Raw genomic sequence first — 21314 nt, forward strand, 5'->3', positions numbered from 1 at the left:
GCCTGATGCATCGTGATAAGATCAATATTGCGATATGTCTTAGTGCAGTTATTAAATGAGTTCATGATCCAGTGTGTGCAGCTCACAGTAAATGAACCAGGCCTCTTTGAGATGCTGAAAACCATATAATGAGCTGAACGTGTAAATAAACACAGTGCTTTACTCTGAAACCAGGGGCCTGTACCATGAAGCTAGATTAGCTGGCTAGCCAGGTAAGTTTCAGTTTATTTTATTTTAAATAAAATAGTTTATTTTAGTTTATTTTAAATTAATATAAATGTATTCAGATCATGTAATATAAATAAGCTGTAGTATCAAAAGATTGCACTATTTAAAAAATAAAAAATTTGACCCTACATGTTCGAGTCTCTATCACTATATATTTTCAAATGTATAAACTAAGTTATCAAGTTTAACTTGTCACTGCACTGATAGCCTTTAGTTTTGAATCTTGCAGGATCTCTCGCGAGAAGTAAATCAAACTTGCTTTGTGTTGCAAGGCTCGTGATTGGCTGTTCGCCAGTGATGTCACACATTTATGTGCACGCGCTCCACAATCTCAGGATCAAAGCCTGAGTTGACAAAGAAAGTTGATGATCAGCATCATGGTACCAGCAAAGCCGGATTTGAGAGGCTTCGTTTTATCGACTCAAAACTAATCCTGTAACTCTGAATTTGTTCAGCTACTATCATAGTACAGGCGCCGGTAGTGCGTATTTACAAATAAACCAAATTAAGACATAAATAGTGATATTGTAATGTTATAGTTATTTTTTTAAATTAAATACAATATAAATTGTATTCAGTAATCATAATAATAATTATGATTACTGAAATAGGTTTCAGTTGATCTCTCCCAAATCGTTCAATCCTAAAAACACAAGTATCACAACAAGTATGAGTTATTATTTACTATTAATTAATTAATTAATTGATTAATTTTAGGTTTGATGCAGAAATCACTCCAATCATTTAAGAATAATTAATTATTTCAAAATATAGCTAGTAAAAATTCATGTTTTTTTCTTCATATGGCAACATGCAATGCAGAAATATAAAAATATAAAAAATGTCTTAATGTTTGTTTATTTTTTTCTTTTGCCCCAACGTTCTTTTCCTCTTGACATTAGGATGGCTTTGCCAGTAAGACATTACGATTGGCACTGCGCAGGGTGAGAAAGTGTTTGCGTGGAAAGTTATTTGCCAAATACTGACTATAGTGTCACAGTCAGGCAGCCAAGTCACACACATGCTGATGCCCAAAGGAGAAGGCTCTTGGGAAGGCTCTTCTCAAAGGATTTTGGGTTAAGACTCTATCAAACCTGCAACATGTGCAGTCTATCTGTACTTTAATGTCATCTTCTATGTGGCACATGGTTTACCGACAACAAACAGTTTGCGTGTTGGGTTTAGAATAGCTCAGGGTCTGTGAACATTTGAAAGGATGTTAATAAAAACAGTGTCATTATCAAGACGGGAACTTGTAGACTGCATTGAATTATACTGCAGTAAACAGCAGTGTTTTTGACCATTGCTGTGGTTTAGTGTCAGAGTTTGGTGGCTTATTTCTGTCATTGTGTGTGGAGTTCTGATGGGTGGCACAATAAAAGTAAAATAGTTCTAATACAACTTGACTTTCTTTTTTTCTCAGTCCATCTGTCTTTTTAAAGTATAGTAGTGGTGGGAAGTCACTGAGAATGAATTGGAGCCACTGATAACACTGTTTATATGCACACGCTGTCTGTGTTTTTTCAGCACTTAATACACTAACGGAATAATGCAAATCAAGTAATGCTTGAAAATTGTTCCAAAAAATAGCTTTTCATCTCGCAGGTCAGTTTGGGGCAGAATACTGATTTTTGCCATACTTTACTGGCACTATACAAAATCACAGTGCTGAATTTGCCCTCAGGTCTCTGATGTGTCCTGATGAGTTTAATCTTGTGTGCTTTCCATGAAAGTTCTCTTTATTGCTGTTTGATTCTCTTACTGATTATTTTTGCACCATAAAAACAAGCATAAAAATCACAAACAATGTCTTTCATGGCTTATTTGCATCTGGATTTTTACATTATGTTATGTCGGTTTAAAACGTGGGAATTCAGTAAGAACAAATTGTGGCCACTGAGAACAATAGATTAAACTGTCTGTGTTTTCAGAATTTAATGAACTAAAGTAATAAAGCATTTTATATCAAATAATGCTGCAAACTCAATGCAGTTTGCATGTTGCAATTCGTTATCTTGCTAGTCATTTTGCAGCAGACTACTGCATTCTGCCATACTTTACTGGCACTATATAGAGCTGAATACATTAAAACTAACCATTTGTTTTTTCTTATTGTGCGATCACAATCAAATTTAAAACATTTATTTTTTATTTTTTTGGTCTGTTCCCATCTCAGAAATCAGCAACAAGTACTTGAACAGGAGTGTAGTACTCCAAAATAAGGGGAGGGGGCTGCTCTGTCATGTTGATAGTGGTTGATGACATTTACAGGCTGAAGATTTGTAGGGTGAGAACCACCATGATAATTCAGCATTAAACCCTCCTAGGCAGCCCACTGAATGAATGAATCCCCGATCTTATCAGTTTTTATTCATGCCAGTGAGGGCTTGTTCTTGCATGTTGTGTGCGGCAGATGTGGCCCTCCCGGTATGTTTGCTAAAGGCATTGGCTAGATGAAAGACTGTTCTTAACCATAAGCTATGCGGGGATCTGTGCCAAAAGCTGAAAATGCATCATGAAAACAGCCCTGGGAGAAGCTGATCTCCCCCAGCAGAGGATGAAGAGGGCTTCAGCGGAGGGCTGAGGGCGAGATGACACACGATGGAGAAATTGTCTCTCTCTTTTAACTTAGACTTTTGTTCTCATAAATATGACTTGCATGGTAGTTAACCGTCAATGTTGTCAATCAGTTTGTAGATACGAAACTTCTTAATCTGCATACTTGTACACACTACAAGTATATGTACAGTGCATTGTTTTGAGTACATAGTAAAATAAAATTAAAAAATTTAATTAGAAATCAAAACTATGCTATTCAAATGGTACATTTTTATGTCGAAACATTATAAAGCACAGTATGAAATATGTAAAAGAACAAAGGTCTACTGTTTGAGTAAAAAACTATTAATTTGTTATAATAATAGAGGAGGGAATTCTATGATGCTGGTTAAAGAAGTCCAAGAGTAGAGCTCAGAGACTTATAAGTATGGCTTTTAAAGATAAGTTGGGTATTAGACAAGTTTGTGTGTGTGGTCTGAAACAGAGTTGGATAAACATGTGGTATTAAGTATAAATAACAATTATAATTCACATACTACAAGCCCTGAGATAAACAGAGAAAGTATTTTTCATTTTCAAGGTGCATTATAAATTCATTCTTTTTTTTCTGAAAATTCCTGTCATTTGCACATAAACTGATCACCACTTATAAGTTACTACTAAATATTGTAGAAACTTAATTTTCTGTAAAGTTGCTTTGCAATGAATTGTATCTTAAAAAGCGCTATAAAATAAACTTGAATTGAATTAGTGTAGATGCACATTAACACAAAGAAGTATAAAGTTTAAAAAAACTGTATATATTATAGTATTCGATTATGAAAATGTAATCTTATATGTATTACTTAAATTAATATGTATTAAAATAGGTATAATATATCAGTTTTTTAGAGGACAAGAGGACAGGTAGACATTACAATACAAGACTAAGTATTGTACTTCTAATGTAGCATACAAATGTTCATAACATTTATTGTTTTTATATAATGCATTCCATTTAATAAACATTCTGAACACAGCATTAATCTTAAAATGCAGATACTTGGGTCCACAATCAAATATCCAATATAAACCAACTAAATTTCAAATAATGGCTTAATGAGTTAAAATAGTTTTCTGACAAATTATCACATTGTGAAACATCATCCAAGCATATTTTTTTGGCATCAGACTTTGATTTGACACATGCTAATTCTAATCTTGCTTACTATTTACAATAGAATGCATAGTTTGCAACCTACAGTATGCAACCTAAGCATTCATCTTGGACTACATGCTTTTGATTTGACATCTGAGTTTGCGGTTGCCTGTATGTGTGCCAAGGATTATGGGTACTCCGCGATCATCGCACCAGTCAGAGCGCTGCAGCTTTGGTCCTGCTGAGCGCAACAGAAGTGGAACCCATTCACATGACTGGCATGTGTCGCAGATGCAGCGTGCATAAGGCATCTAAAGAGCTGTTTTACAGGGCCCTGATTGTTTTGGAAGGCGCACTGAGGGCTTGGGGATTTTTACAGTGAGCATTAAATGGGTATAGAAGCCTGGGCCCAGCTGGGGACCATTATAGTACACGTTATCCAAAAAATACCAGGGCAATTATTTCGCATACGGGATAGTTCTCCGTTCTTTTTTGCTTCCCTTGCTCACACACATGCAAGAAGCGAGGTCCAGCATGGTTCGGTAAGCCCCTGATGGTAGATAGCGCAACTACACCATTCTGCGGTCAAAACTGACAGCCAATCAGAATTAGCCATGCAATCTGATGAAATGTAAAAGCAGTGGCCAATCAGCACATTCAGGACACAGCTTTTGTGTTGGTGTTTTATTTTCCAGTACAGTCACACTTCAGTCTGGGGTCCAATTCTCACTATTAGCTGACTATGAAGATCTTTTGCTTAAACTACTAATTACTACTTATTAATTATTATTAAGGTAGTTGTTAAGTTTAGGTATGGGGTAGGATTAAGAGATCTAAAATATGGTCATGCAGAATAAAGCATTAATATGTGCTTTATAAGCACTAATAAACAGCCAATAGGCTAGTCATATGCATGCATATTAAGCAACTAGTTAACAGTGATAATTGGTAACTAAAATAAACTAAATGGTTACCTCCAGTACAAATATGTAAACATTTTTTAAATGGAAATACTTTTTACTTTATTAGCAAAATCACTTCAAATATAAAGTCTTGTTTTCTAAAAAACTGTTTAAAATTGAGTTTATGCTTAAAAGAAGAATTAAAAAAAAAATAAAAAAAAAATAAACTTAATTTAAAGGGAAAACATTAAAAAAAAATTGCCTTTAATGACAGACATTTATTTTCTAATTTTAATCATAAACTCGCACTTTGTAGCATTTTTCTGAAAACAAGACTGTCATTTTTATTCTAAAGTAACTGTATCTAAGTTTAAATATGTTAAGGTATTATAAGATAAAAATGATGAGGCAGAAAAATACTTTTTGCAGTGTAGTCAGATTTACTGCTTGGGCAATTGACATTTGCGCCCAGAACTAAGTAGCCAAGAGCAAAGATGGCACAATTCAAATTGTGCACTTCTGGGAGATCCTGCACCAGCCAAACAGAGATTAATGAGTATGTTAATGGTTATTTTTCTTGAACTTTGTGTCTTGAACGTGTAAAATTGAAAGGAGTAAAAGGATCTAAAGAAAAACTTTTTCAAAGTAACAACACTAGACTATTTTAATTACGTCTCATGTCAAGCTATTAGCGTTAACCGCTGGATATACGGCTGGGAGATTTGATTGCGATGACATGGAGCAATGTTTGCTTTGAACTGGTCCCTCGCTGTCCCCTTATTTGTTTTTTTCTCTCCACCCCACTGGCTTTTCCGTGTCTCCCTTCAGCCGTAAGCACCAGTGTCATCCATCAAGTTCCTGCAGCTCTTCTTGAACGCCTTTTCACGCCAGCCAGATCTTAACGCGATGACGCACACTCCAAGCTATGATTCAGACTTGTTGCAATGCCACAAAATGCTGTGCTAATACTCTTCTCTCTGTTCTCACCGAGCCAAGAAATATAGCTCTTTCTGACAGAGAAGTCTTTCCAGTTGTTATTCTCTGTCCTTTCCCATGTGCACTGTAGGACGTCTTCGCTCTGGCAGTATCAGATGATGACAAGGCACTCTAGGTAGGCATGTGTTTTCAGTTAGACGGTTATGCTACCCTTGGCTGGCCTGTTTCTTCATGAGACTGGCAGCGAATGTTCAGGAGGAAGTAGATGGCTGCGGTAGGTGTGCCAGTGTGTATAGAATGGGTATGGTGGAAAAATGCTGCCAAAAATTTGTTTTATTAAGTATTTTTTCTCTTGTTTTATAGTAAATATATCTAAAGATCTTCAAAGTCAGATAAATGTAGTTTTAAAAACTACATTTTGCAGGTGAAAAAAGCAAGAACAGATGTGAGAAAAACTGTTAAATTATGAAGCAATAATGCTGTGTTGTGCAAAAATGTGTAGACACATCAGAACAAGAGCCTCATCCATTTTGGATCTTCAGGTTTGATTTGTTGCAAATGTTACAAAGCTCCACCCACACTGAGGTAATCCACGAATCAAGAAGCTTGCTATTGGTCGGCACTGCACATTTGTATTTGCATCAATCTTGAACCTGAGAGGAAATCCGCATAGGGAGTCAAGTGAAATTATCCATCATGCTGAGTCACATTGAAATGACTGGATTTTTCTCACATGATTTTTGCCAAGCCTCATCAGGCCTTGCCGAATACTTGCTTTATCTCTTCTACAATGGCATTGCTTTATATTTCTACTATGGAATCGATAGCTGAAAAATTGAGCTTGCATACACACCACTAAGTGTCAGTATAAATCCCAGAGGACTGGCATATCATCCAATGCAACATTAAAAAGTGCAAGTGGTTCCATAATACATAGAATGATGCAAATTTGCTTTAAAATGATGCTTACGTGATTTCCTGGAAAGCAAGACCAAAATAGTGATTAGTGAATTTTCTTTTTCTTTTCTTTACAGTGCAGGCCCAGAGAATTCAAGGAACTGCCGAGTGGATTTTGTGTGTTAGGATGAATTTATACCGGGGCCTCTGTGTTTTCTCTTTTTATTTGTGACAGTGGCTGAGAAAATATGTTTATTTGTTTGTTTGGGTCGGTTAGGGTTAGGGTCAATGTGGGCGTGACTGTGTAAGTGCATCAGTTTGCTTGTGTGTGTGTGTGTGTTTGTGTGTGCAGTGAGAGCGCAGTTGCTTCTCTTCCAGAGGCAGTTTGTGATGTCCCTCCTCTGTGTTCCTGCAGATGGAGACAGATTGGAACGGTTACTGCACCAGGCCTGCTTTCACTTAGACAGGAGACAGCCGTGTGTATGTATGTGTGTGTGCCTGCCATAACCACTATTCCTGCCACTATCCTCTGTGGCTTCTTTACACACACAGTTTTTCCACTTTAGAATGGGAGTCTTTTCATACACAGTTGTCTGTCCTCATTATAGCCAGAAATCACAGATAACTGTCATCCACCAGAGCTGTGAACTACGAGAGGATTATGGGTAAAAAAAGGACTATATAGAAAAATTGATAACGGTTATTATTAGTTTAGTTTATGGTATTGTTGCTGCTGTTTACACTAAGCACATGGTTCAGGGTTATAAAGTTTATAACAGTTTGCACTACAAAAATAATTTTCTCTATCTGTGTTTTTTGTTATTATTGTTCAAATAAGATAAATTTACTTCAGAATCAAAATCATGTAAGTTAATATCCTGTTTTCATGGAATATGACCTTGCTTAGTTCACTTAAAAAATGTTTTGAGTATGAAACATTACAAAAGGTTTTTTTTTATCAATTTACATGTAACATATATTGTCAAAAAACAACCCCAATTTAATTTAATTTAAATTTAATTTCTATTTTATTTATGTTGATTTTAGAACTGTTACATATTTTTTCATGAAAACAAGAACATTATACAAAATACACACACACACACACACACACACACACACACACACACACACACACACACACACACACACACACACAAACTTGTTTTGTTTTTTAAAAAAAAAATTGTTTTTTTGAAAACATGACATCCCATAGGTGCAATGGTTTTTATACTGTACAAACTGTTTATTCTATGGCCCTACACCTAACCGAACAAACCAGTTTTATGTTGATTTCACTGAGAAGTGTAAAAAGCTGTAAACTGTGCCAATAACAAAACATGTTTGGTTTGACCATCCTGTCCAACAGTGATTCAACCAATGGCATGAGTTTAGGGCAGGGCTATCTGTCTAACAGTTCAGTTCAGTGTGATTATTTTTGCATTTCTTTTTGGTACCTCTAGTGACATAGAAATAGCTATTAACTTAAATTGACTTCAAAGAATCAGCAATAGTTCAAAAGTTTGTTAAAAAATAACACATATCTATGGTACTCTTCCAATAGCAGTGCATAGATATTGTTTAGCTCCCTCCCTCACACACAAACAAACGCTCACATCCAAATCACATCACCGATCCTCTAGAGTGTGTTTGTGGCACAGACAGCAGAGTTGCTCTACATAGAATGCTGCACCTCTGTATTTCTCATTAGCATAGTGGCCTGGCCCCCTGATTAGCCACGATCATCACAAACAAGACATCAGTGATGCGAGGTGAGGCCCCACAAGCCCCTGGGAGCACTAGATCACAGGCATGCTAATGAGGGCCCGCGTTACTGCGTTGTGAGGTGTCAGCCAGGCTTGTGACAGGTGCACAGAGGGGACGTTTGGTGGGGTGGAGGGTCCAGAGGGAAGTGAAGGTGTGTCGTAGTCCCCATGGCGTCCCCTGATCCTTTGTTCTTTATGCAAATACATAGCTGTGATTTTCGACAGCTAGGAATGTAGCGGGTTCGAGGGGCAGAGCTGTTAGGGCACCAGGCCTGAGTTGTACACACACACATGAATATGTTGTTTCACTGCTATTTTATAATTTTGACATTTGACATTTGAATGTGCATATAATTCCTTGCACTGTGTTATTATCTTGCACAAGTGTTGATTATCTGCATCGCATCGCCCTGCATCGTCGTACAACTTTTGTGAAAGTGAAAGTGAAAGTGAAGTGACATTCAGCCAAGTATGGTGACCCATACTCAGAATTTGTGCTCTGCATTTAACCCATCCGAAATGCACACACACAGAGCAGTGAACACACAGACACACACACTGTGAGCACACACCCGGAGCAGTGGGCAGCCATTTTATGCTGCAGCGCCCGGGGAGCAGTTGGGGGTTCGATGCCTTGCTCAAGGGCACCTAAGTCGTGGTATTGAAGGTGGAGAGAGAACTGTACATGCACTCCCCCCACCCACAATTCCTGCCGGCCCGGGACTCGAACTCACAACCTTTTTGATTGGGAGTCCGACTCTCTAACCATTAGGCCACGACTCCCTCGTAATTACATGTATTTCTTTTATGTAATTACGAGCGCTCATATATCCCTGCTTTGACATCATCATACAAGTTGCATGCATTCACAAATGCACTTTGCGATATGATTACCAAACGCTTAGACCACACAAATATATGCCTTTGCATTATAACACTAGTTTCACACATTTGCATAAACTCATATGTTGTGTATTGTGACATCATCAGACAAGTTGCACAGATGCACTTTTTTTTTGCAATATAACTAGTAAAACTCATATGCAAATGCATGCAACCCAACATGTTGTACTCATTTGCACGCAAATAGATGCCCTTGTGTTGTCACACGTTGTGACATCATCAAACAGACTGCAAACATTCGCACATGCACTTTTCTTTGCGATATGATTACCAAACGGGTTTCACTCATTCGCACACGCTTATGTCATCAGACAAGTTGCTTGCATTCGCACATGCACATATCTATGTGATAAGTTTACCAAACATGTTGCATGCATTTGCACACACATAAATGCCTTTTCATTGTCATACAGGTTTTTACACATTTGCATGTTCATATGTCAAATCATGTTCAAAAAGTTGCAAACACACTTGTCTTTGCGATATGATTACCAAACATGTTGCACGCATTTGCACACGCATAGATGCCTTTTCGTTATTACAAATTTTATTTATTTGCACACACTATTATGACACGAGTCTTCGCGATGTAGCATTATCAAATACATTGCACACATTCATACATGCACGTGATTGCGATGTGACCATCAAAATAGTTTTTTTTTTGCATTGTAACATCATAAAAGGAGTTTCACACTTTTGCACACATGCATATATTTCCATTGTGGCATTATCAAACCAGCTTCGTGCATTCGCACATGCTCATATGTCCTTGTACCAAACGAGCTGCACATCATCGCACACACATATGTCCTTGCATTTTGACAACATCAAACGAGTTTCACGCATTCGTATATTCGCATAAGTCCAGCCTTAGTAAGTGATTGGTTCATGCTCGGGTAATGCTGGAGACAGCAGTAGCTAACGCTAATGTCGTTTCCCTTGTGAAACAGCAGTGCCCACAAGTCTGCCAGATTTGTTAGCAGATAATTAAAAAACACCCTCCAGCCCCTCCTCCTCACTCCTCTGTCACTGTATTCATGCTCTTAAAAGGAAATTAATTGCCACAAAATGTTGAAATCAACATATCCAAGCCCAGGTTGGAGGTCCCCAAAGATGGACTAATCAGCCGTGAGGTTTTGTAATACTAAACCCGAGAGAGTGGATAAGTTTAGTGTAAGACCCCCTCTGTGTGCACATGCTCATGTGTCATTAATCACATATCCTATACACACACACACACTTACAAAGACATGCACATACACAGCCCACCACTGTTTAACACGAGGACACTGCTGCAGAGTTGTTAGCACCAGGCACACCGACAGCCAGCTCTGTAATGTAACAGCCACAACTCAATTTAGCTGTTTAACCTGTAATCCTGGCAATATTTATTGAAGTGCAAGAGGGAAGAAAATTGGGCTATTAGGCTCTTGCAATTGAATACATCGAAAGGAGAAAAGACACTCGGTTAACTGGCAGTTGACCTCTGCGGCCCGCAACGAACAGTTTCATGAACATGGACCACGGTAATTACTGCAAATTGAATCAAAGAGCGAACAGCGATGATTCCGTAATGAGCACTTTTATTGGCTGGAGCTCTTTGCTGTGACATGGTCCTCCCAGGCCTCTGTAGTATGGCACACACACACAGTAGGACCCAATGGACCATGATCAGATGGAGATTTGTGTTCCTAAGGTGCCTGATGGGTAATTTCACACTATCGTGCCACACAAGCTGCTGTCACAAGACATGGATCTCTGATGGGTCATTAGCATATCGTAACTTATTCACTATGGTTTTCTCTCCCTCGTTCTGGCTTGTTTGGAAAGTTGATGAAATTTGTCTTTGGTCATCATTAAGTCTGCCTGTCTGTTAGCTGACACGGTTCCTTAGTAACATATGGTGTTTTTATGTGATGTGATAGGATGCAAATTGCAATAGCTCAAGCACACCGTTATATCAGGGGAAGAGTGCGAGCGCACACACCAAATGCATATATTTGTGCATGCACGAATGCACTATTGGACACTTTTTGTCCATCCCACATTATGATGAGTCCTTTACAGCCATCAGAGGGATATGGGATATTAATGAGGCTTTTCTGGAACTAGAGTTGGGCGCAGAATATGTCCGTTGTTGATTTTATCCAGACTTGGGCTCCTGTCCAGGGTCTGAAAATGAAATGAACAGCCTGTGTGTATTTAAGTATCTAATCTCTGCCACCTCTTTTTTCATGTGCCCTCAGTTTCTCTCTCTGTTACTCTCTTAGCATCCAAAAACCCTCCCGCCAGGTGTCCATTTAAAGGCCGGCCAAACCAACCACAGGCTTTGGACCTGTTTCACTTTCAGTGTCTTCCACTTTTCTCTTTACTGCATTAGTCAGGTGTTTATTAGGCAACTATATAGTACAAAAAAAAATATTTGTGAAAGTATTTTTTCATCGATGTGAGGTCAAGCACATAACTGCATTGCAAAGTATTTGCAAAGTGCATTTCACTAAAAATATCACATCAAACAAATGTAACTTTGTCAGTAGCTAACTGTGCACCTGACAATATCAACATGTCAACACAATTCCCTTTCATTTTCTTTCTTTCTTAATCCTCACTTTCTCTTTCTTTATCCACAGAATTATCTCCATATGGAAATAGTGAAGGGTGGGGGTGTCGGGGTGGTGAATGGGGAGTTCTATATTAACGCTTGGCTGACATTAGCATTAGCACAATGCATTGTAGCCTGTGGGCGATACCTGCCATCTGTATTAGGCACCAGCCCTCAGGGAGCGTCCCTGTTCTCACTAACCCCCTAGTGTGACTCAGATTCTGGGTGAGTCACATACTGGCAGATCCTCTTTGACACAGCTTCAGAGAGCAGCCGGCCTTGCCGCACAGTAGATAACCCGCCAGGCTATCAGAGAGCTCTTGTCTCCCCTCTTAGGGTGATGTAATTTTCATTCAATCTTATAAAATGGCTGTCGCCGCACTGCAATGAGATGTCTTTCATATGTTGCCTGTTTAATTTTTAAACAGAAATGATCCATGAACCTCACCATAGAGGACTCAGCTTTGATTACTTTCAAAGCCATCACTGAGAAAAAGCAGATGCGCTAATTACGCAAAATAAAGTGTGCTATCTCAACCTCCCCTCGCACCAAATCAGTTAATAGCTAATATGTATTTATTAATTCCATCCAACCTTGTTTTGTGTCTTCCAGGAAAAGATGAGCCCTCCAGTTACATCTGCACCACTTGCAAGCAACCCTTTACCAGTGCATGGTTCCTGCTGCAGCATGCTCAGAACACCCATGGGATACGCATCTACCTGGACACCCACCCTACTAGCTGTTCGCTTACCCCTCGCATGGCCCTTCCTCCACCACTGGGGGCTGACACTTTGCCCCGTTCCCCTCTAGCCAGCTTTCTGGGCGATGGCAGCAACCCTTTCCAGCTGTTGCGTATGGGTGCCCCACTGCTACGAGATCCTCCACCACCCGGATACATTGAAACCCGATTGCCATCCACTCCACCCTTTGTAAGCCCTCCGCCACCCCGCCATCCTCTGGAACGCCTTGGCCCTGAGGAGATGGGTCTCTTATCTCAGCATCCAAGTGCTTTTGAGCGGGTGATGCGGATGACACCCATGGGCATTGAACCATCCATGGGCTTCTCTCAGCGTCTTCGTGAATTGGCGGGGAACAACAACAATGGTGGTCCCACTCCCCCTCTTTCACCTAACCGTGTGCCCCCCATGCATCGGCTTCTCAGCCCCACTCTGTTCCAGCCTGGCTCCAAACCTCTACCTTTTCTAACCACAACCTCACAGCCGCCATCAGTTCCATCCAGAGTCAATTCTTCACCACCACTAAATCAGGTCATCAAAGCCAAGTCCTGTGAGTTTTGTGGCAAGACTTTCAAGTTCCAAAGCAACTTGATTGTGCACAGACGTAGCCACACTGGTGAAAGACCCTATAAGTGTCATCTCTGTGACCATGCCTGTTCACAGGCCAGCAAGCTAAAGCGCCACATGAAGACACACATGCACAAATCAGGCTCCATGGGGAGTTCACCTGAACAGGGGGGGCAAGACTCGGCTGGAGAGGGGTTTAAGAACAGTGAGGAAAATGGCACGAGGGAGGGATTGGATCATGAGGAGGATGAAGAAGAAGAGGAGGAGGAGGAGGAAGAGGAGGAGGAAGAAGAGGAACAACAGCAAAATGGAAGCAGGCCTGAATCCAACCTGAGCATGGACTCGGAGTTAAGCAGAAACAGAGAGAATGGCCCAAGACCCTCCCCAGAGGAAAAACCTCTGTCCACTGACAGAGTGACAGAAAGCCAATTCAACAACCTCGACAATCACTTGAGACTGCCACCGGGCAGCAGGTCACGCAAGGAGATGGACACAGATTCGGCATCCAGAGAGACTGATAGAATCAGGGGGCCTATGGTGAATGGCAGAGGCTGCGGCCCGGAGGATCCCATCTCAGCATTGTTCCACCGGAAGCCAATGCCTATTTCCAGCTCCAGCCTCACTGGGTCTTCTGCCAAGAGGATCAAAATAGAGAAGGATGCAGAGCTGCCACAGGTTCCCATCATATCCCCTGAAAATGTGTATTCTCATTTGCTTGCTGGTTATGCTGCATCCCGCCACTTCATAAGGGAGCCCTTCCTGGGCTTCAACGATTCCAGGCAGTCACCTTTTGGCACTTCTTCCGAGCACTCTTCATCGGAGACAGGCAGCCTGCGCTTCTCCACCCCTCCAGGTGAAATTCTGGAAGGCGGTGGGATGTCGGGTCGAAGTGGTAGTAGTACACCTCACCTACACCTGCGGGGCCCTGGGCCAGGGAGACCCCCCTCTAAGGAGAGTCGACGGAGTGACACCTGTGAGTACTGTGGTAAGGTGTTCAAGAACTGCAGTAATCTGACCGTGCATCGGCGCAGCCACACAGGTGAGAGGCCTTACAAGTGTGACCTGTGCAGCTACGCTTGTGCCCAGAGCAGCAAGCTTACCCGGCACATGAAGACCCACGGGCAGTTTGGCAAAGAGGTGTATCGCTGCGATATTTGCCACATGCCCTTCAGCGTGTACAGCACCCTGGAAAAACACATGAAGAAGTGGCATGGAGAGCATTTGCTGACCAATGAGGTCAAACTTGAGCAGGCTGACAAAGTTTGAGACCACTTACCAATGCACTGCATTATGGGTTTTAGCTGGATAGTCTTTTTCTTGAATATATATTTTTTGGAGTGATTAAATTTTTTTTCTTTTTTTTGTGAAAACAAACTGCCACCTGAGAAACCAGTACACAGGGAAATGTTAGTCTGCGGTTCTAAAACCCTTCTTGCATATCCCAGCAACTAACAGAGGAGTAGTCCATTAGGAGTTCATGGAGCCTTTCTACTGTGCAATAATTTCTGTATTTATTGGATTATTTGTAATGATACATGGCATGTGCAGGTACATTATCGATGGGTTTCTAATGCATTCAGATGCTGAAATTATATTTCTACACCCCATCTTATGATATGACAAATACTGAGATTTTGGCATTCAGCCAGTTTTGTGTTATAAACTAGTTTCCTCAAAGGAAACAAATGGGTAATTTCTAAAAGAAGAGGTCAGCTTCTAAAAATCTGAGAAAGTTTTCATGCTATTGTTGCTGTCATTGGCCCCACTCATCATGGGTTATATTCAGTAGAGAGATGTAAAGCACTGAATGTCACTTTGACAATAAAATATTCAACAATTTTTAAGGGGCAAAAAACCCAGTGATGTTTAAAGGCAGCTGATAGGCAGTTTGACTGCATCTGAATGATTTTCTGTTGACAACCTTTGAAATGAATGAGATGAAATGAAATGAAAGTTCATCACCCATGACATTTCTTAGAATGATAACGTAAAAATGACAACAGAAATGACTATATTTCCTCTACGTCATTATGGTTCCATATATAAACAGTGTTGAGGCTACCAGTGTTGCATTACCAACATATTTTTTTTTCAAAAGGCTGACATTTTTTAAAGCCCAGACTTTATTTTAAAGATCAAAATGTATACATTCACTTAAATTAACATCCATGCCATTTTTTCCAACTTCATCTATCACTTAATTATATTTGATTGCTTTCCAAACCTTCTACAAGGTCAAATCCTTTCATATGTTAATGGTATTATAATATGTTTATTGTGTAGTCTTGACTAATTCAACCTGGATTCACTTGTTAAGGGAAGCTATAAGCTTGTTACATATCAAATTGTTATCATAGGCTCATATGGAGGATTTTTTGATGCTGCATTCCTATTAAATTATTTAAGGCATGTGTTCGTAAACAAATCTATCTATCATGGAATCAAAAATGAATTAGCATCTATTTTGACACCAATAAATAGCACAGGTGCTCACCTGTAGAATTCATTTGAGTAAACACACAATCACACAGACAGACACACACACACACACACACACACACACACACAGGCTATTAAGCTGTAGCAGCATTATACGCACCATCCTGTGCGTTGTTGAAACCGCAATCACTGAATTGTCTTTGGGCTCTCTAGAAGCCCTGGGTGACTGCCTGTCCTCTAAAAGATCCTAGGATTAAATGATTTCCTCATTACGACCTCTGTTCCTACACACTGAATCGCCTCCACCTGTCTCCTTTCATACATCATCAGCTCAAATTTACATCATGGTCCTAGCCTCCATCTCACATACACCACTGTTCTCTATCCGCGTATTCACTATTTACAACATCCTGCCGTTTATATTCATGGCTTTTTACAGTTTACATTTTATTTCTGACTTGAATAGAAAGTTAAATTTAAGCTACGGCTGCACATGTTGCCCGCTTGAAATCAGTCAGCTGGGTAAATCATAAAGAAATGTACAGCACAATGATGAGAACCATTTTTAAGTACGGATGTGTAGTTTGTCACCTACTTTGCAGATACTTAGCAAACCTCTCTTTGCGTAAATGACAGGAAGTGGCCATAACTTGAAAGAAAATCAGGAGGAAATGTGTTGTAGTCAAGAAAGCATGTCGAATTTAAGTGCTACCAATGGCTTTCGGAGTCAGACTTAACCAGACAACATGGACGTGCCTCAAATTAATATTCAGCCTTTATCTTCTGATGTAGTTCAAACTCCTGCTATACAGCGGACACAAACAATCCATGAACAAATGATCATAATCAGTATCATTTAAATTCATTAAGAGGGATCAAATCAAATAAAGTCATCATGGATGAATATTCATTTATTTGGGAAATGTAAAGCGTGCTTAATTTTTAAGGGAAAGTTTTAACGCACATATTTGTTTGAGAAATTACTAAGCCATTTCTTTACCGATTTATTTAGATGAACTAGAGAATTATTGACAGTGGAGGTAAAACAAATAATTGGAATGAAAAAAAAACTACGACACTGTCTTTAAATGATGTTTACAGTGTTAAAGTATAAGGATACTGAGCTCTTCTGTATATGTGTTTTAAATGAGACAAATGTTTTGTCCTCTGTTTTTCTACAATATTGAATATCATAGCAGGGTTTTCTCCTTTTCCCTTTGTTTCTTTCCCTCCCCTCCCCTCCTTTTTTTTTTTTTTTTTTTTTGGTGCAGGTATTTCCGTAAATTTCTATGGATATATGCGCGTGTTTGTTTTGTTCACTGTTAAATTCTCAATGTATTTGTAATTTCAGTGGCATTTTATGAAATGATGCAAAAAAAAAATCTTTATATTTTGCAGTCCATTATGAAATCGTGAGTCTATTCAAATGTTTTGTCACTATATCTGTTCATAATTTTGGTAAATCCATCCACAGGAGGATGTAAAAAAAATAAAAAAATAAAAATGCTCTTTTGTGAATTATTACATCCAGGTCAATCTTTTGTTTGTGTTATTTGGTTGCACTTAGAATAAAAGTCATAAAAGTCATGTTAGTACTACATCATACATTACCATTAGATAGTCTTTTACAATCAGCAAACACTTTTTTTATTATTAAGTATAAATACATATCTAATTTTCCATTATAATCCACTTAAACTTGCAAGTTAAACTGTTTTTTGATTTTCAGTTGACCCCAGCACTTCACTAATTTGTACAACCTCCGTCTTCACTGCACCTGCCCGTCCTCCTCTTGGTTTAAGTGCAGAGCACATGAAATCTTGTCTGACCTCTATTGACCTCTCGCATCTTGCCTCATCCCGTCTTGTTTTTTGTTAGGCAGGTGGGTTTTTTGTAGCTCCAACAATGTTTCATGTTGGGGAGGGGAAGCACTTAAAAAACCTCTTCATAGTGCATTTACAAAAGGGCCAGTCAGAGCATAGAGGTTTTCTTGAATAAGCCACTCATGTAGGCTAGACCCACAGGCTAAAAGCAGTCTGACCTAGAGATATTGTAAACAAACAATTGCTCTGTAGTTCATTCATCCTGTGTTGTTTTGTTCGTCCTTCATGTTTAAGAAACCATTCACATGTAGTGAATGTCCCTTTAAAGAAAGAGGGGTGAATATGGTTACAATGGAGCCGGACATCTGGGAGACATCTTCTGCCCGCAAACGTCCCGGTCCCAGCACATCCCCAGCAGCTTAAGAAGTCAGATTCCCAGAGCCTCATTCATGGCACCAGCTTCCCCTCGAGGTCTCACTTTTTTTTCACACTCTAATTACGACCAGCCACACCACGTCCCCACATAGACATATCTCTCTATGGTGGTGAAGTAGCCCCTTATTTGTCTGGCCAAAACGACTAGGATCCAAATAGGTTGCACACAGAGAGAGTGGCAGGCAAATGAGGGGTCTGAATGAAGCGCGGTCACAACAAACGGGGTGTCAGTAGGGGTTGCCGCTCACGCCTTGACCATGCCTCGTGACCGCAGAGTCCTAGGTTTTCACCGGATGACAGGGAGTCTTCCCAGCAGTCCCTTGCTCTATATATCCAGTAAGTCATCTCTGTTCCCCTGACCACTGCCCAATCAAACTGCATCCTGTGAGCAGGGACGAGCCCATGAGGCAGACAAGACGGCAACCAGGGAAAATCTGCTCCAGCTGGCTTGCCATGGGAATGAGAGGGTATGGATAGGATTTTTTTAATATATATATATATATATATATATGTATATATATAAAACAGAGATGCATGGATGTGTGGTTGCGCTGTGGCTATTCAGCAGCTGTGGGTTCTGAAGATCTGTCTGCAGGACAGATATGACCTAAAGGAACAAAGAGTTTGCGACATTAAAGACCATATATACGTACTTCCTGTCCTAGTTTAAGATGAAAGTGACGTGACATACAGCCAAATATGGTGACCCCATACTCAGAATTCATGCTCTGCATTTAACCCATCCGAAGTGCACACACGCAGAGCAGTGAACACACACACACACACACACACTGTGAGCACACACCCAGAGCAGTGGGCAGCCATTTATGCTGCGGCGCCCGGGGAGCAGTTGGGGGTTCGATGCCTTGCTCAAGGGCACCTAAGTCGTGGTATTGAGGGTGGAGAGAGCACTGTACATGCACTCCCCCCACCCACAATTCCTGTCGGCCCGAGACTCGAACTCACAACCTTTCGATTGCGAGTCCAACTCTCTAACCATTAGGCCACGACTTCCCCTTATGCCACCCATGCCATTGATGTCATATGATGATAAAAACTAAATTGATATCTTTCTTATTATTTATATGACTCAGGTCTGTGCAGAATCTACACCAGTGAATTTGCACAGAGCAAATTTATATCAGTAACCACACACTCCCTTGTGTGTTTATGTATTAAATATTTTGGCTAGCATGCAGAATAATTTGCAGCTACCAATAAAAGTGTATGCCCTTAAAACGATTCTTTTTTGGCATCTATGTAGAACCTTCAACATCCATGCAATTTGCTCAAAAAGGATCTTCAGATTGTTCAAATGTTAACTCAGGCCCATGGGAAATGTGTCACTCTGCATAAATGTCTGAAAAAAAAAAAATGTATGTATACATGCATAGGTTTTTACTGCAGTTTCCACTTGAAATAAAAACTAGAGGCAGAAAAACAGCAATAACTTTTATTCATTTTCACACAAATTATGTATAGGCAAATGATCAATAAATAAAGACTTATTTTTGTGTGGTTCCTATCATAATGTCATGATCTCAAAAGACTTTTGACAGTGATTTTTACTTTTGAGAAAACCATGACATTGCTTATAATGCCTCTTGTGGACATGCACCTGAAAAATGCAGTAAAATGTACCTAAAGGAATGTATTTTAGGTTGTGTAAGCAGAGTCACATATTTTCAATGATTCTGAGTTTTCTAAATATTCTTCATACTAAGAACTGTTGACTGAAAGTTTCTGTGGGGCAGCCCAAATGGCTCATCTATAGCATCACAGCAAAAATCCCCTTTTTGAATATTTATTTTTTTATAAGTGTAGAATTTTTAGCTCCCTTCACCACCTCCGACCATATATACACATTCTGCAGAATTTTGACCTCAGTTATTGCAGAGAATATGAAAGTGGGCAGATATAACTCAAAAGATGTGTAGGAGAAGCTGAAGCATGGTAGCTACAAGCTGCTAATTTGAAGTAGTTCAACTACTGACCTTTTTCTACTCAACTACTCAACACTTTTGATAAAGTAGCTCACTTCAAATTGCCATTTCAACAGTAAAGTTATTTGGAGAAGGAGGTTAAAATATCCTGCAGACAGAAACAGTGATGCAGCATGTTTTCGTGCTAAACTGCTGACGTTGCTACTAGTTAGCTATTTCCCAGCAGTAACTAAATGTATTCTTTTAAAATGGTCAACAACCATTGTTTTGTTTAGTTGCTAAGCTTGTGAGACATACGTCACCCAAGAAAAGGGGGTGAGGGTGTGAAACTATGTTGTTTCAGTCACCATTGTATTCAATGGCATGCTGACACCCATTCTGCACAGTCCGATATTATTTTTCCCCTGCAGAACAATTCCATTTGTATAAATGAAATATGAGCTCAGGTCATGCTGATACAAGCTCTGGAGATACTTGATGACACATTGGAATGGGGGAAACAGTGAAGCGTAGCCTGTATATAATGAAAAACCACACCTACAGTCTGAATAATTGCCACCACTCTCTCCAAGTTGCAGTCATTGGGATTCTTGTAGTCAGACCTCCCTGGAGCACTCAAACAGAGGTGAATTACTGAACTATTTAGACTATTTGGGGTGGGGTGGGGGGGTCTTGTCCCAGCAAAATATGAAATCTTCTCATTTGATTTGGACTGTAATTATGTCGTAAAAGCAAACTGGCTGTGAAACTGCGGCCCCGCCAGTTGAATTTGCTTTCATCAAGTGCAGACTGGCTTAATTACAGAGTACAAGATCAGCCATCTTTCAGTGCTCAAGCCTCGTCTGTTGTTTTATTTTCATTGCCGTATCGTTCCTCTGTTTGAAGCGAATCACTAGGTGATTGTGCTGTTCACAGCGGCTCGAGAGGAATTTTGACACGAAAAGCAAAGTCGATCTCTTGTCTTGAACTTTCAAGGTTGGATAAACTTCTAGCCTTCTTTGTCTTTAAATGGTCAGGTATTCTCAGTCATAGTGCGTTTTAATAGAAGGAAGATACCACGTGTAAAATGGGTCAGATATGCCATAAATCAATGTCAAAGCTGCATGTGTATAAGTGTCTTTTTATTTCAAGGTTAAAATATACGGAAACAAGTAAAGAAATAAGGCATTCGTGGGTTGAGCCCCTTAATAATTAAACAAAAAGGAAAACAAGAGAGAATAAAACAAATGTTAATTTTTAATATAAATATATAAATAATTAATATTTATACAATCTATATCTTATATTTATATTTTTATTATATATATATATATATATATATATATATATATATATATATATATATATTATATAGCTCTATATCTTTACCTCTCTCTATATCTTATCTATGTCTCTAGATTTATGTATTACACAATCGCACACACACACATCCACA

At 39.5% G+C, this 21314-nt stretch overlaps 1 protein-coding gene across 1 annotated transcript in view; it reads left to right on the forward strand.

Annotated features, from left to right (window-relative positions):
- Positions 1 to 17214, forward strand: part of LOC132107063 (B-cell lymphoma/leukemia 11B-like) — a 31895-nt gene extending 14681 nt beyond the window's left edge. Inside the window, exon 3 of the mRNA XM_059513211.1 lies at positions 12548 to 17214. Coding sequence (XP_059369194.1) covers positions 12548 to 14505 — 1958 coding nt within the window. The 3' untranslated portion in view covers positions 14506 to 17214. The remainder of the gene's footprint in view (positions 1 to 12547) is intronic.
- The last annotated feature ends 4100 nt before the right edge of the window (positions 17215 to 21314 follow it).

The sequence above is a fragment of the Carassius carassius genome, chromosome 27, assembly GCF_963082965.1.
Source record: "Carassius carassius chromosome 27, fCarCar2.1, whole genome shotgun sequence".
Classification (NCBI taxonomy): domain Eukaryota; kingdom Metazoa; phylum Chordata; class Actinopteri; order Cypriniformes; family Cyprinidae; genus Carassius; species Carassius carassius.